Here is a 15333-nt window from a genome sequence, read left to right on the forward strand (position 1 = left end):
TGACGTGCTTCAAAATTAAAAAAAGTGTGTAAATTATTTTCTTTATTTTATTTTGTAAATTCTTAATACATAATTTTAAATTCAAATTCTACAATTTTGATACTTTTGAACAATTTATATAATAATTTGGAACAACTTTTAAAATATTTGAAGGCACGAAAGGATATTAATTAATTTAAATTATTCAATAAATGTCAAGCAACAAAATAAACCAAGGAAATTTGATTTAAACTTCATTTTCTGTTTAAAAAAGGATTGAATTTAAAAAAAAGAAAATATTTGAACATAATTTAACAATGCATGTTTCGCATATTTTTTCTTTTTTGATTTGGAAATTTTAAAATTATGCCTGTAGTTTAGTTTAAGAAATATGGATTAGGAAAAGTATGAATTTGTAATTTGAAAGTGGAAATTTTTTTTTTTTTTTTTAAAAAAATGATGTTTCACTGTAAAAAATTAAAGTGGATTTTGTGCGTTTGTTTTCGGGTGCAGCCGTTTTGAGTTTGCGGGCGATTGGTGACAAAGCTGCACCGTGGCGTCCCCCGAGTCGACCTCCCCGCCCTCGCACCCGCCCCCGCCGATCAGCATCCCGCCGTTGCCGCTGCACCTGCGGCGGAAACTGCACCGCGATGTGAACGTCAAGGTGGCGCCGCCGGCCGCCTCCACGCCCACCGTCGACGAGAACTGGGCCTTCATGGACATCCTGCCCCCGGCCCCCGTCCTGCCGCCCCCGCCGCCGCCCCACGTCGCCCGCCAACACCAGCAGCAGATCCAGCAGGCCATCGATTGCTTGGTAAGTTTTTTTTTACATGAAAAGTTTAATTTTTTTAGTCAATCAAAAATGCTGAGCTTAATTTTCAATATCTTGTTATTCTGGCGTAAAACGCGTGGCTTCAATTTAAATCAGGGATATTTACTTTTCATTGGGAAATCAGAAATTTTAACAAGTTTAATGTTTTAATTAATATATTCAGTTCTTTATACTACATTTTTTTTGATATACTGTGTTTTTCCAAATTTAAAATTGGTTTATTTATAATTCAAAACGAATTTGGTTCTCTTTACAGAACATTGCAAAAAGGTTTCTTATCTGATTATGAAACTTTTCTTTTAATTTTTTTTTCAAAAGTTAAATTTTTTTCCAATAACATTTTAAATTTGTTTGTTTTTCTTGCCCACGACCTGGTTTTGACGTTTCCAACAGGCTGCCCTGCCTTTCCTACAATTAAGTCGCGGGCCTTTTGTTTGTTTTGACGCGGAGGAGTCTCTTGTGCATGTTCCTGAACGAAAACAAGTAATTGGAAACGGCTAGATTTTCTTTCTCTTGGCCGCGTCTACCTATTTCGGGCCCGAGGCTAAATTTAGAGAGAAAAATGCGCAGCAAATCACATGACAGACTTTGCTCAGTTCATTGTCAAGTAAAATCATCAATTTTGAGTGTGGCTCAAAAATTATCTTTATCAATGAATTTCCAACGTGTTTAAATTTCTGTATTTTCACGAAATTTGTTATTTCTTTATTTTGATTATTATTATTATTATTATTATTTATTTATTTTTATTTAAACCCACCCATTTTATAATCTAATGCTTCAATTTTGTTGATTTTGAACGATATCTTAGTAAAAAAAATTGCTTACAAAACTTAAATCAATTTCAAAATACTATGTTTTTTAATAAAATCTCTTCTGAAAAATAATGTTTTATGACTTTGATAAAAAGCTTGCTTAATTTAAAATTATAAATTACGTAAAAAAATCACTACATTTCATTTTGATGAACACATTTTGCAGGAATTTCTTCGTAAAAACAAACTTTCATCATTTAAATTTGGAAAAATCAGACTTTTTCCGAAGAAAATTGTAAAATGTGGAAAAATGGTGTGATTTTGCAGAGCCGGCGGCCGCCGCCGGTGCCGCCGCGGGTGCCGCCGCCGCCGCCGCTGCGGACGCAGGACTCGACGGTGTCGAGTTGCGACAGCTACAGCCAGAACTCGTCGCCCAGTTACAAAAGCATGGAGGCGCCGCTGCTGCCGCCGACGCCCGTCGCCCGCAAGCCGCCCAAACAGGTCGACGCCGGCAAGGACGTCGTCGGCACCGTCGCCCTCCTCGGCGCCGCCAAGGTCGCCGGCCTCGCCGCCGACATCAACGGCGCCGCCACGCCAGCCAGTCTGCAGGCCGTCGTCAAAATCACCGGCTCCAACCTCTCTCTCCACCACAGGGTAACTAATTTTTTATACTTTGAAAAATAAAATTCAATTCAATTTTTTCAAAAATTCAAAACCATTTTAACCAAAAACATGCTTTTTTTTACTAAAATTTGACTTTATTTATTTAAATCTAAAAAATATAGTTAAATCATTTAATAAGAAATAAATACATAAACTTGAATGATTAATAGTTAATTTTTTAATAGTAAATTCAAATTATTCTTTTTTTAAAACTTATATAATTACAGCTCAACAATTGTTTCATTTGTTGATGTTATGATAGAAATAATCATTATTATTATTATTTATAATCATTTATTTTTGAATTCATATTATGTTAAATTAGCATATAACCTTTTATTTAAATGAAACATTTTTTTATAAAAATGTAAATATTAAAGAATAATTTGAAATCATTCATGCTTCAAAAATTATTACAAGATTTACAAAAAGACTATTCCGTTGCTGAAAAATTATTTGACCTTTGGAATTTGTTTGACTTTAGTGCTAACATATAAAAAGCTTGAAAGTTTCGTTCAAAAAGTTATTTTTTAATCACTCAGAGATTCAATTTGAACACGTTATTTTCAGTTAGCCAAGGTTTTTAAACTATTTGAATGCTATTAACGATTTCTTTTTTATAATTGAGAATTGTTCAATTTTAATTCTCACCCAAAATGACATTCTTGAATGAGCCAAACTTCTTTCAATTCTTTTTACTTTTTATTCTATTAAAAAATTCAAGGGACGATGGAGGTTGTCACTAATTTTATCATCTCTTGTTTGAAAATAACTGAATTCATTCAAATTTTTTTATTTTGAATTTTTTTTTCATTTTTTGTCAGATCTTGCGGGACATGCGTCGTCCGTCGGCCAAGCGCTGCCTCTCCACCAAGGACAACGTGCGTTTCCGGATAATCCAGCTGGTGGTGAACGTGGTGGTGCTGATCGCCATCGGCATCGCCCTGGCCGTCTACCTGCGCAGCCAGCAGAAAGGTGAAAAAAACTTCCCCGGCCTTTTCGTTTCATAAATTTTGCCTAATTTTTTTGGTCTACGTTTCCAGAATTGGCGCCGCAGATCCGGTACATCAACCGCACGGTGACCACCACGATCGCCATCATGCCCAAGGACGACAACCCGAACCCTGGCCAGTGCCTGCCCGTCATCGCCCCCCTCTGCCTCAAACACAGGGTGCCCTACAACTACACCAGCTTCCCCAACTACTTCGGACAGGTCTCGCAACGCGACGCAACCTCGGTCAGTATAAATTGCATTTAAATATTTCTCATACGTAAAATGTGTTTTTTTTTTCTAATAACGTTCAAATTCAATTTTGGAATAAACTCGACTATTTCCATTTTTTCCAAAAGCTATAATTTTTTCAAATATAAAATTTGGAATTAAAATGAGTCTGAATTGGATGAAAAATCGTAGATATATGAATTTTTAGAAGGAAATACTTTCAGTGAAATTTAATTATTATTAATATTTTACAATTAAATTAATTGAACGAAAAATACAAATATCCGTTTTTTAGTAGAGGCAGAGACCAAAAATTGGAGATTAAAATTATCCTCTCAACGAGAAATTTTCAAATATGTGTCACACATCTAGGTCAGGTTGGATTGGGTGATCTCAGGTCACCGACCCGGGTGACCTTAGACCTGAAGGTCACCAAAGGTCATTGTTATAAACACCATTCGATTGGTCTTGACGTAGGAATCATCTTTGCTCATAACAATTTTTTACCCTAAATCATCATGGAGGAAGTAAAAGGCGATTTTAATATTGACTCTATGTAATTTTTTTTTATCATTTTGAGTCGTTTTACATTTGAAAAAGTAGCCTCGTCGTAGTTTTTACATAAATGTGTTACGAAAAATTCACGAGAAATCGTTTGGCTATCTCAAAATTGATTTGAAATTGTTGACGATTTTCAAATTTGAGGTTGAAAATCATTGAAAATGACCTTGACCTTTGACTTCCAATTTTGCATTCCGCAGAAAAGTTGTAGAAATTTCAGAGACAAGTTCAGCCATACCCATATAATTGTTCTACAATTACTACAAGCCGAGATTTTTTTTTAATTTCCTAAAATGTCCCATAAAATTAGCAATTTTGAATCTTTTTCAATAGAAATTCAGGGAACTTGCCTTAAAATTGAGATAAATCTCACATTGATAGCTTCAACTTGGAAACAGAAAGAATTTGACTCATTGAATGAATTTTCCTCCAATTTTCCAGATGTAGGCAACCTGCCTGACATGTACGCATTTGGGTTGCATAACTCCTTTTTCAATCTGATTAATTTTGCTTCAAAACTATTCGCGATCAAGTTCGGAAGCGATTTGGCTGAAACGCGAACATTATTTGTGGAGAGGTATGCTTTGTTGACTGAAGTAAAGATTAAGTTTGGCTTGTGTTCAAAGAATCGTTAATTGTTCCAAAGAAAACCAATCGGAGACTCGATTTTGGTGCGATTCGAGGAAGAGCAAACACGGAAAGACTGGGGGCGATTGCGGATCTCTCTCTCTCTCTCTGGAGAGAGGAATTTTGTTGTGAATTATTGCCTGCAATCGATCCGTCCCTCGGCAAAGTTGCGATGGTTCGGCTGCCACATCCCCTAGCTGTTTGTCTTTCGCTTCGCACAGCATATTATGCCGCCCGATCCTGACTTAAGCCGCCACACGAAACTTTCCGTTTAATCAAAAACACGTATGTTCCGACGTTCCGACCCACCAAAGTGTTTGTCAATTTTGCAACGGGGAAAAAGCAAGTCCAAACGAAAACTATTTTCACTAATTAACTTTCTTTTTCCTTGGAAAATTTATAAATATTGTATTCTCTTAAAAAAAGTGTTTATAAAACTAATTCTTCTAGAAAATTCATTGTCACTTTTCCTACCAAGGCCAACCACCTTCATAAAAATGAAAAATAGAAATGAAAAGAATGTCTTATAAAATGAGATCATTTTTCATCACACTAGAATCATATTGAGAAGGTTAAATTATATTCAATTAAAATTTTTAGAGATTTGAAAAAAAAAAGAGTATTAATCTATATTGGTTGGTCTTTGTTTATTGAAAATAGCAATGTTCATCAGAAATTGAGAATTAAACCAAATAAAATGAATTTCAAAGAAAATGGAATCAAAATTTAGTGGAAAAATACAATATTTGGGAACTTTTAACTGGAAAAATTGTCATTATAATGAAATGTGGATAATTACTGTGGCAGGAACTGGAAGTTTACGACGCCCTGGTGGACGTGCGGTGCTACGAGTTGGCGGCCCTTTTTCTGTGCACCCTGTTCGTGCCCAAGTGCAGGTCGGACGGAAACACCGTTCCCCCCTGCAAGAACCTGTGCGAAGGTTTGTGAACCTCTTTCTTTTTTTCTTTCTTTTGTTTCTCTTTGTCTCGAGAGGAGAAATAAATAAATGAGACGTTGTTTGGCGACAAAAAGCAGTTTTGCGCCCTCGGCGGCTTCACCCCCGTCAAAGGGCTGCAACAAGACAAACAAGAACAGTTCATTTGTCGACCAACAATGAATGCTTTGACATCAAAGTGGCTTTTTGCTCTGCCCGCTCCAACTTTGCTCTCTCTCTCGTTTTTTCCCCAGAAACTTGGAAGAGATGCAAATTCTTCGTGGACGTGTTCGCGCTCAAGTTCCCCGACGAACTCAGCAAATGCAAAATGCTGCCCAACTCGAACGACCCCGAGGTGTGCGTCGGCAAGAAGGAGGTCATGGACGTCGTTTCCAGGGCAAAAAAACCAGGTATTATAAAAACAAACTAAACATTTGCTGAAAATGAAAGTTTTTCCTTGAAATAATCCATTTTTTTTTTTTTTTTATCAAAAAGTCATTTTAGACATTTCATTAATTTCTTTCTCTTTGGATTACCATGATTTTCTTTTTATTTAACAAAAAAGGACAAATTCTAGTCTAAAATGTTTTTACTTTCACATTTCTTCACTCGGTATTATTCATTCCTGGAATTTTAGCCAATTATAAAATTTACTTGCGTTTGCAGAATGCAAGGACGGATTTCAGTGCGACCGGACGCGTTGCATTCCGAGTGATTGGCGGTGCGACGGACACATCGACTGCGAGGACCAGACCGACGAGCTCAAGTGCAAAGGGTGTCCTGAAGGTACAAAGAAAGGATCAAATGTAAATTTGAAAATTTCAACGTTTTGTCCTCAGGAATGATCCACTGCGGCAGGAGAAAGTGCATCAAGAACAGCCACATGTGCGACGGAATTTCAGACTGCCCCTACGGCCAGGACGAGCGCAATTGCTGTAAGTTTCAATTCTCCAAAAACGTTTTACTGGCCAAATTCCAATATGGCTACCAGAGCTTGATAAACTAAAAGTGCTGCCAAATTAATTTGAGTAAAGATTTTTTCATTTTCTTGGTGTTAAGTTCAAAATAATCAACCAAGGTATCTTTTCTAAATGGTCACCAAGTTTCTAGGTCAAAGGTCATTGACCTTTTGGCAAAAGGTCAAAATATAAAGTTTTGTGCCCCTTGAAAATAGGCAACCTGGGACAAAAATTGCGAGGTAGCCAAAAGATTCGCCATTTCTAGAGATTTTCAATTAAGAAATTCATGTAGGGAATAACCAAAATTAATGAAATTCTATAAATAAATTTTAAAAATTTTAATGTCAAATTAAAATTGCTCAAATAATTAGATTATTTCCCAAACTTCTGTCAAAACGGATTGATTTTAAGATTTTAAATTTGTGTGATTTTGCAGTGCGGCTGAGCAAGCGGATGGGTGACGAGGCGCACGGGATGCTGGAGGTTTACCACCCTCAGCGTGCGGCGTGGCAACAGGCGTGCGTGACGCGGTGGGACCAGGCCATCAGCCCCACGCAGGTGTGCCGCCTCCTCGGCTACAGGTTTTCTAAAAATTTAATTTTTTCATTTAAAAAAAAAACAACTTGTGGTTCAGCGAGTCGAACCACAGCCGGCCGCTGATGGTGCTGGAGCAGGCCAAGGCGCCCAAGCTGGCGTTCAACAAGGCGGTGCCGCCGCTGCCCGTGATCGGCCTCGGCTGGACCAGCCACGAAGAGCCGCGCACCGCCGGCAGTTTGCTGCTGCAGAGCCAGCTGCTGCAGGACGTCCGGTCCTGCCCCGGACACAACTTTCCCACCGTCGAGCTCTCCTGCAAGGACTACGGTATTTTCAATTTTTAATTTTAACATTAGCGATCTTTGAAAATCTTTAAAAAGAATAATTTTTTAATATGAATGGGCAATTTGAAATTACTCCTGCAAGAACTAATCGATTTTGAAATTATAAAGGTTAAAAAAATGGAATAAAATTTGGCCTTATTTCAGTTCTCTTTTCAATTTCTATAGGAAAAGAAGTTGGAAATTTGGTTTCAATTTTGTTAAATGAAAGTTTATTTGGTTCAAGAACAAATTTTATGGATAATTCAAATTTAATTAGAATCATTAATAAACACATTATTATTTGTCTCTAAATTAAAACATTTTTTGCATCTTTACATGATAAATTTTGCATTTCTTCTAATTTCCTGTTGAAAATCACATTCTATGTGTTTAAAAGCTAAATTTTCTGTTAATTAGCTAATTAAATTTTTTAATAAATTGTTACATTCAAACTCTTTCAATGAAATCAACTTCATAATTTGATATATTCTTTGTAATTAATGAAAATTGCAGCGTGCGGTCGGCGTCGGTTGGCTGAGCGGCCGAGCAACAGCAGGAACTCGAAGCGCATCGTCGGCGGCACCGAGTCGGCGCCGGGCGACTGGCCCTTCCTCGCCGCCCTCCTCGGCGGACCCGAACACGTTTTCTACTGCGCCGGCGTCCTCATCTCGGACCAGTGGGTCCTCTCGGCCTCGCACTGCGTCGGAAAGTACGTCCACTTCCTATTAATTCCAACACTTTCCACCCTCAAAAGTGAAAGTTTCCATGAAAAGCAAATTAAGGTCTTTGAAATTAAGGCACAATTGTTTCTTGAAATAATTTGCTTAAAATAAAAGCACAAATAGTTATAAATTATTATATTTGTAATTAAATTCATTCTAAATTTATTTTACTTGGCATTTTGTGTTTTTATTACAGCAAAACGTTTTAGCCTCATTCAAATCCGTGAATAAAAAGTATGAATGGAATATTCTTAAAGATTACATTTACGAGAGCTAAATTTAATTATTTTTCATTAAAATTCGAGGGTTAATTTAATCAATTTTCGTCTTTATAAATTTGTTTTTTAAAAAGATGTTTTATTTTTCAACTCCTATCAAAGACAAGGTAAATTTATAACAATTTAACTGATTTTCATTTTGCCAAAAGTCAATCGGACCCTTCGGGATGGACGATCCAGCTGGGCGTGACCCGGCGGCAATCGCACTCGGTGTTCAGTCAGAGGGTCCAAGTGCGCCGCGTGGTTCCGCACCCGTTCCACAACAAGGGCACCACCCATGACAACGACGTCGCCCTCTTCCAGGTACGCCGGATACGATCCAAATAGGTTCATCAAAATAAGGCATATTTGTGGAGATTTATATAATTTTAATTCCTCCTATGCAATTTAAATATTGAGTTGAAGCTAAAAAAATGGCCAAATTAACATTACATTCCAGCCTTGGTTTGTAGATATAATTTCCAAGGAGATGTCATAATTTGAAATACATGGGAGAACCTAAATTTGTGCTGAGCATTTAATATAGTTTAATTCTTATGATAATGTTTTAAATTAATTTATATATTTGTATTAGTTATTAATTGTTTCCTACTAAATTTAAATTTCCGTTTAAAGCTGCAAAAGCGCGTGACCTTCCACGAACACCTGCTGCCCGTTTGTCTGCCGCCCGAAAACCACAAACTGGAGCCGGACACGCGGTGCACGGTCATCGGCTGGGGCAAGCGCGAGGACAACGACGGTAACCGTTTTTTGCTGCATATTATTTTGCTAAATTTATATCAATGAACACTGCAGTGGATTACGAGCCGGTGATCAACGAGGTGTCGGTGCCCATCGTCGAGAGGCGCGTCTGCAACACCTGGCTCGAGGAAAACAACGTCAACGTCACCGAGACCATGATTTGCGCCGGCTTCGAACAGGGAGGCAGAGACGCTTGCCAGGTCGGTCAATTTTATAATTCTTAACTTCAATTAACAAATCGTTTATATTTAAGCAGAAAAGTAAAACGTAAAACCCAAAAATTACTCTTGTACCTAAATTTGGACTGCAATATCTCTAATTTCCTTTCCGCACGAATTTTAGACAAAATTTTTATTCCTTCTGCTTTTTCTGAGACAATATTTTTTCTCTGTATTCCTTTTTCAGATAGTTAAGGAATAAAAAAAAATGATGAAAATTCTTCCTCTTTTTGTTTAAATATTTTGGTTTCAAAGTTAGTTCAGAAGAGGAAGGTTTGAACCAGTAAAAAAATTGAAGCCAAACTGAAATTTCACCATCTTTATATGGGGTTGTCTTAAGACTTCCCCTACCACTACCTTAGGTAAAAAAGTATCTTGAAAATGTAGCGTATTTTTTATTAATTTTTCCATTTTATGCATCATAAGCATCAGAAAACAATATTAAAGATGGGAAATTTAATAAAAACAATTTTTGCAACGAGGTCAAGCCCATTTTTCTTCATTTTCAAATTTCATTAACTTTTAAATAGTTCGATCAGACAATTTTTGGCGTTACCCCTAATTGTAACGTTGAGCAGAAAATCTCATTTTTTAACCTTTCCGCTTGTATAACTTTTTTCGTTTTGGATTTAGATGAAAATTTTAAATACATAAATTGTGCAAAATTAAGTTTTCTTCAAGTTTTGTTCAAATCATTTCTCTGTCAAATGATTTCTACAGGAGCTAAAACTATATAAAAAAAAAAAACAATACAAAAATTGCAAAAATTGACTTATGTCCAAACAATAGAACTTTTTGGCGCCAAATTTTGTCAAATTTTAGTTAAATAGCTAACTTTTTGAAAGCTAAATAAATTTCCTATTGGTTGGCATTGGTTTCATGTTTGTACAAGGAATAGAAAAATTACTACAAAAAATAGAAAATACGCCACCCTTCAAAGGTACTTTTCCCCTACAAAGGGTAGCGGGTGGGGGAAATCTCTGAAAAAGCGTCTCAAAAGATGATGAAAATGCACGTGATTGCTGGAATATGGGACAAATTTTACAGGAATAATCGTAGTTTTGGGACTGAACGTTTGTTTTTTGCGTGTCAGGGCGACTCTGGCGGTCCGCTGCTGTGCCGCGACCTGAAGCGCGAGGGCGCGTGGTTCGTGGGCGGCATCGTGAGCTGGGGCATCAAGTGCGCGCACCCCCGCTTGCCAGGGGTGTACGCGTACGTGCCCCACTTTGTGCCGTGGATCAAGAGGGAGATGCAGCGCTACTCGGACTGACAGCAGCGAGGTCGCGACCGGGGCCGCCCCTAGACCCTGATTTTCGCCGCCCCTGCCGCTGGTCGGCGGGCGCGTCACCCCCACCCCCTCACATCGCACAAATCTCGCGCAAGGTCGTTCTTCCTTCGTTTCACTACGCAATTATTCCTTTTTGCAAGGGCAGATTTTGAGAGACAACGCGCAGGGCCGCTCTCTCCAAAAAAAAAATCAACCAACCGTCTCGTTTTTGCTTCAGGCCTAAGAAAAACAAACACTAAACAAACAATGGCACTACGCGAGAGTTTTCGTACTTGAGAGAACAAAACAAAAAAAAAATCCAAGAACAGAGATGGTATTTTTAAGAGAAAAACTTTTTCACCGTGAAATTATGGATGGGGTCTCTGCTCTTTCATTGAATACAAGAGTGACAGAGTTTTAAAGGGCGTCTCCAGTTTGGATTTTTATTTTTGAATTTGAAAGAATGCACAATCCCACGACTAAATTGAAATTGCAATCAACAAATGCTCATTTATAAGGGTTAAGAAACGGATGTTCATACTTTCCCGCCAAAAGCATTAGAATCTTAAGGGAAAAGTCTCAATTTCTAGGACTTGTTTATTGGGTTGAATTGGAATTTTTTTGCCTTTTTCCAAATAAATCGTGAAATTTTGTGTTGGTTCTTTTGAAATCAGAAATAAAACGACATTATTGGGGAGGAGAGGGTTTTAATCAATTTGTACGAGACCCGACGAGAGATCGAATTTTTACACTGAGAGAGAAAGATGAGTATTTTTTCCAGAGACAGGTATAATTTTGAACGGTTGGTGGTCACACGGAGACAATACGCAGACTAGTTAAATGTAGTAGATTAGGAACGGGGGGCGACGGCCAAAATCAACAAGAAATTCGCAGCTAGCGCAGTACAAAATCGCAATAAACTCCAAATCGAAATTTGTCCAATATTGAAAGAAGATTTTGGCCGCGCTCGTTGCGGAGACGTCGATGTAAAATTGTGTACTACATAAGCCTTATTGTGCTCAATAACCGCAGTTCATCCCACACATGTCGAGAGATCAACTATAACTATAGTTGTGTACTAATTATATATATTCAATGAATGTTTCAAAGTCGAGATTTACGCACAAACACGTGTCATATATTATTATATTTATCGCGCTAATGTACTCGTATTTTTAAGCAAGTGAGAGGGCAAAAGTTAAAGCGGATTATTTAAAAAGAGGGGGAAAAAAGTGTGCTTTGGTTGATCGCTTTAATCGTGTGTATTTCTCACCAAGCAAAATCGAAGCAGTTTTACCATGAATTGGCGCGCGTTCCGTCGAAATTTTAAATCAGATACGTGTGTGCATGGGTATATTTCTAATGAGCGTCAACGCATATTTTTGTAATCTGTGTGCCAGTGACAACTTTTACGTCTCTCTCACTTTTGATTTTGGGTCAATCACATGATACACGAATGTCGAGACAGGACAATATATAATATTATATTTTAGTCGAGACGCGGAATTGTCGAGAAAAGTACGATAATAATTATTAATATAGTAAGGCGCGCATCAATATCGCTGTGAAATGTCGTAGTATTGGCTGTAAAATCAATCAATTAACTCTCTCGATAGGGTGTGTATAATTAAACTATATCCAACTCGTGCTTAATTCTCCCTCGGTAGGCGAGACCCGGCGCCAGCGGACCGCACCAAATTCATATCAAAAGCAGTCTAAATTCACATATCATTTGTAACTTTGGCCGTGTCAATTCACTCATTGATTAAAGAAGATGGAACCTCCTACAAATTAATTTTCAAAAGCTTCAAATTTAAGTAGAATGCACACAAAATCCTATTCAATTCTACTCAAATATGGTAATCAAAATCGAGTTAAATTATCATTTTCCATTAATGAAATCATTGGAATAGACCAAATTTTCAGTCATTGTGACGCTATTTTGAAAGCAAATATTATTTTCAAAACACCTTGTTCAAAGATTTTGATGATTTGAACTTTTTTTACAAAATGACAAGGGCATATTTTGGCTATCTCTGATTTTTCTTCAGGTTGCCTATTTTCAAGGGGCTCAAACTTTCTATTTTGACCTTTCACCAGGGTCAGTGACCTTTGACTTAGGAACTTGGTGACTGTTAAGAAAAGATAGCTTGGCTCAATACCTCCAACCTCCCACCGAAAAAATTAAATATTTAACCCAAATTAATTTTGCGGCAGTTTTAGTAAACCCTAATTTATCTCTGTCGGCCATATTTGAATTTGAGAAATACAATTTGTTTCAATCATCGTGAAATATCTTTCCACAAATCAATTATAATTACAAGTGTTCATAAATTAACTTCATTTTCTAAAACAACGTGTTAAAAATAACCTTTTTTTAATGTACAATGTAACTTTTCTAAAAATTCTACGTGTTGACCCCTAATTTTGAGGTCATCAAAATGATCCATATATGTGTTTTGTGGAGGATTTGAGGTGGTTCCATCCTCTTTGAATATGATTTTGGTGGGAAAAAAGTGCGGTGCGATCTTGGCCGCGGGTCGAGCGCGATTTAGGGTGCAATTATTGGGAGTTGCGAGCTGCTCATTGACAGACACACGTGTTTTAGGCCTCTACAAAAGAAAAGTATAAATCTGAATGTGGTCCACTAGCTGTTAACTTTATGAATCTCGCTCGCGTACCATATACTCAATTACTTAAGCAACCTGCACGTAGGTTCAACTGAGACGCTTCCATATATATTTCTGACCAGACACACAGACACGAGTCTTTTTCTCTAGCTCAGCACAATCCACTCTACAATTATAAGTGTGTACATATTTATAAATGTATGGTGTGTACACATCACACCTGCAGTAGGTATATCTATGATATATAATTAGCAAATTAACCGGTTTTTAGACAGCGCAGAGTGGCTCGCTCCGATCTGAAAACTTAGAAAACTATATAAATAAATGCTCAACGTCCGCGGATGGCCTCTAGAGATAAAAATCCAAACCTCCCCTCTCTTGTTTGAGCCACCCTGGACCTTCTCCTCCATTCATCATTGCAGAGAACATTTTATCCGCGCGCATTTGTAGCTCGTAAGATTTTGTACCGAACGTTTTTCAAGAAAAACCCCAAAATTTTTAGGGCTTCTATAACTATTCATACGTGTGCGTGTGTGTTTGGAATTCAAATTATTTCGTTTAATTGTGACCATTTACAGACCTACCTTGGGACGGCGTTGACAAATTGGATACCTGACACACGTAACTTGTAATCAATTCTTGTTGCTAAATGAGTAAAGGCGTTGACACATTTCAAATTTTACACAGACAAAAATTTATCAGGCTGCGTCCAGGAAACGTTTGGGATTGATTTTGAACGAAAATTTTGAAATAAATTAAACCATTCTCGGTTTAAAATAATCCCCATAAGTATGGATTGACATTCAGATTTCAAAATTCAAAAATCTTGAAAATTTGCCGGATTTTGAGCTTTTTTGAAAAAAATTTCAAAATGAGCAAAGCTTGCTTGGAAATTAAAATATAAAGAAAGCATTTTTACGTAAGAAAAACGGCAAATTTTTACCACTTTCAAAGCTTCAAATGAGGATATCTCAAACTCAACGTCACAAATTTTTAGTATGTTATTGAATTTCTTACTGTTTATGACTTGGGCTTCCTTTTTTTTATTTAGCACTTTCATATCCATGGGATGGGCAGCCTCTATGACAATTTTGAGGTCATTGAGGTGTGACCTTGAACATCTATCTATGACGTCAAGGTCAATGGGAAAGTTGTTTGCAGCGAAAAGTTATGAAACTACGTGAAAATGCTTTTTTTTCTTATTTCATATCTAAGCAGGAAATTTTATCAAAAAAAGTCCTGAATCCAGCGCATGTTCAAAATTTTTACATGAAATTTTGGCCCTTAAACATTTCAACCATAATGACGGTTTGATTCCAAAAGTTTAAATTAAAATCATCTCAAATGTCTCGTGGACGCAGCCATGCAATTATATATGAGCCGCCCTATAGATGGTTTTTAAATAAGAGTTTGTGACTGAATTTGTATTCAAAGCGCGTTGTTTTTATAGCAATTTTCCTCTTTATCATTAAAAAGAATATTACAATCTCGGCACGGAGGAGGAATAAAAGCGAGCTAAATGTCAATTGCAGTAAGTGTAGAAACCTTACAAAAACTGTAGTCAATATATCGAACGATGAGTAAAAGTGGAAACTATTTACTTTGCGTTAGGAAAGTCAATTCATTGCCCCTTTTCGCTTGATAGGTTTTTCTCCTCACAGACGCTGTGTAAAAATTATTCACTTGTGAAAAAAAAACTTGGAACTATATTTTAGCGCTCACATCCCGCACTAAGCAAGATTTAAGCATAGCAGCCCTACGCACGAGATGACATATCTATTTTGCTGGACACTGTGTTACATAACTAAAAAGTGATTGTTGTTGATGGGTAGGCGCGCGGCGACGGCGACGGCGACTCGCGCAGCCATTGCCGCATATAATAACATTATTATGTTGGTTGCTTTTCTATGTTTAGACGAACTCTGCAGACAATAAAAATACACTAAGTGAAAAACAAAGTCGAGCCATAACATTCAGTGGAATAAAAACAAAACCAAAACAAAACACGTTCGTTTCATTTCGATGCAACCCGCAGCACTTCGAAGACCGGCGGGATGCATAACTAACATTCCTGCAGGCGCTTGTTCA

At 37.3% G+C, this 15333-nt stretch overlaps 1 protein-coding gene across 1 annotated transcript; it reads left to right on the plus strand.

The window, feature by feature from the left end:
* Nucleotides 1-523: 523 nt before the first annotated feature.
* On the plus strand, nt 524-15312 carry LOC132203981 (atrial natriuretic peptide-converting enzyme-like). Its single transcript, XM_059632167.1, is given in 15 exon segments — nt 524-793; nt 1894-2220; nt 3054-3204; nt 3273-3466; nt 5447-5579; nt 5828-5983; nt 6240-6392; nt 6395-6508; nt 6969-7113; nt 7167-7393; nt 7903-8098; nt 8539-8692; nt 9005-9128; nt 9185-9330; nt 10442-15312. Coding segments are annotated over 15 exon segments (2496 nt in total). The 5' UTR covers nt 524-694; the 3' UTR covers nt 10619-15312.
* The last annotated feature ends 21 nt before the right edge of the window (nt 15313-15333 follow it).

This window comes from Neocloeon triangulifer, unplaced genomic scaffold (assembly GCF_031216515.1).
Source record: "Neocloeon triangulifer isolate White Clay Creek 2 clone unplaced genomic scaffold, ASM3121651v1 ptg000020l, whole genome shotgun sequence".
NCBI lineage: Eukaryota > Metazoa > Arthropoda > Insecta > Ephemeroptera > Baetidae > Neocloeon > Neocloeon triangulifer.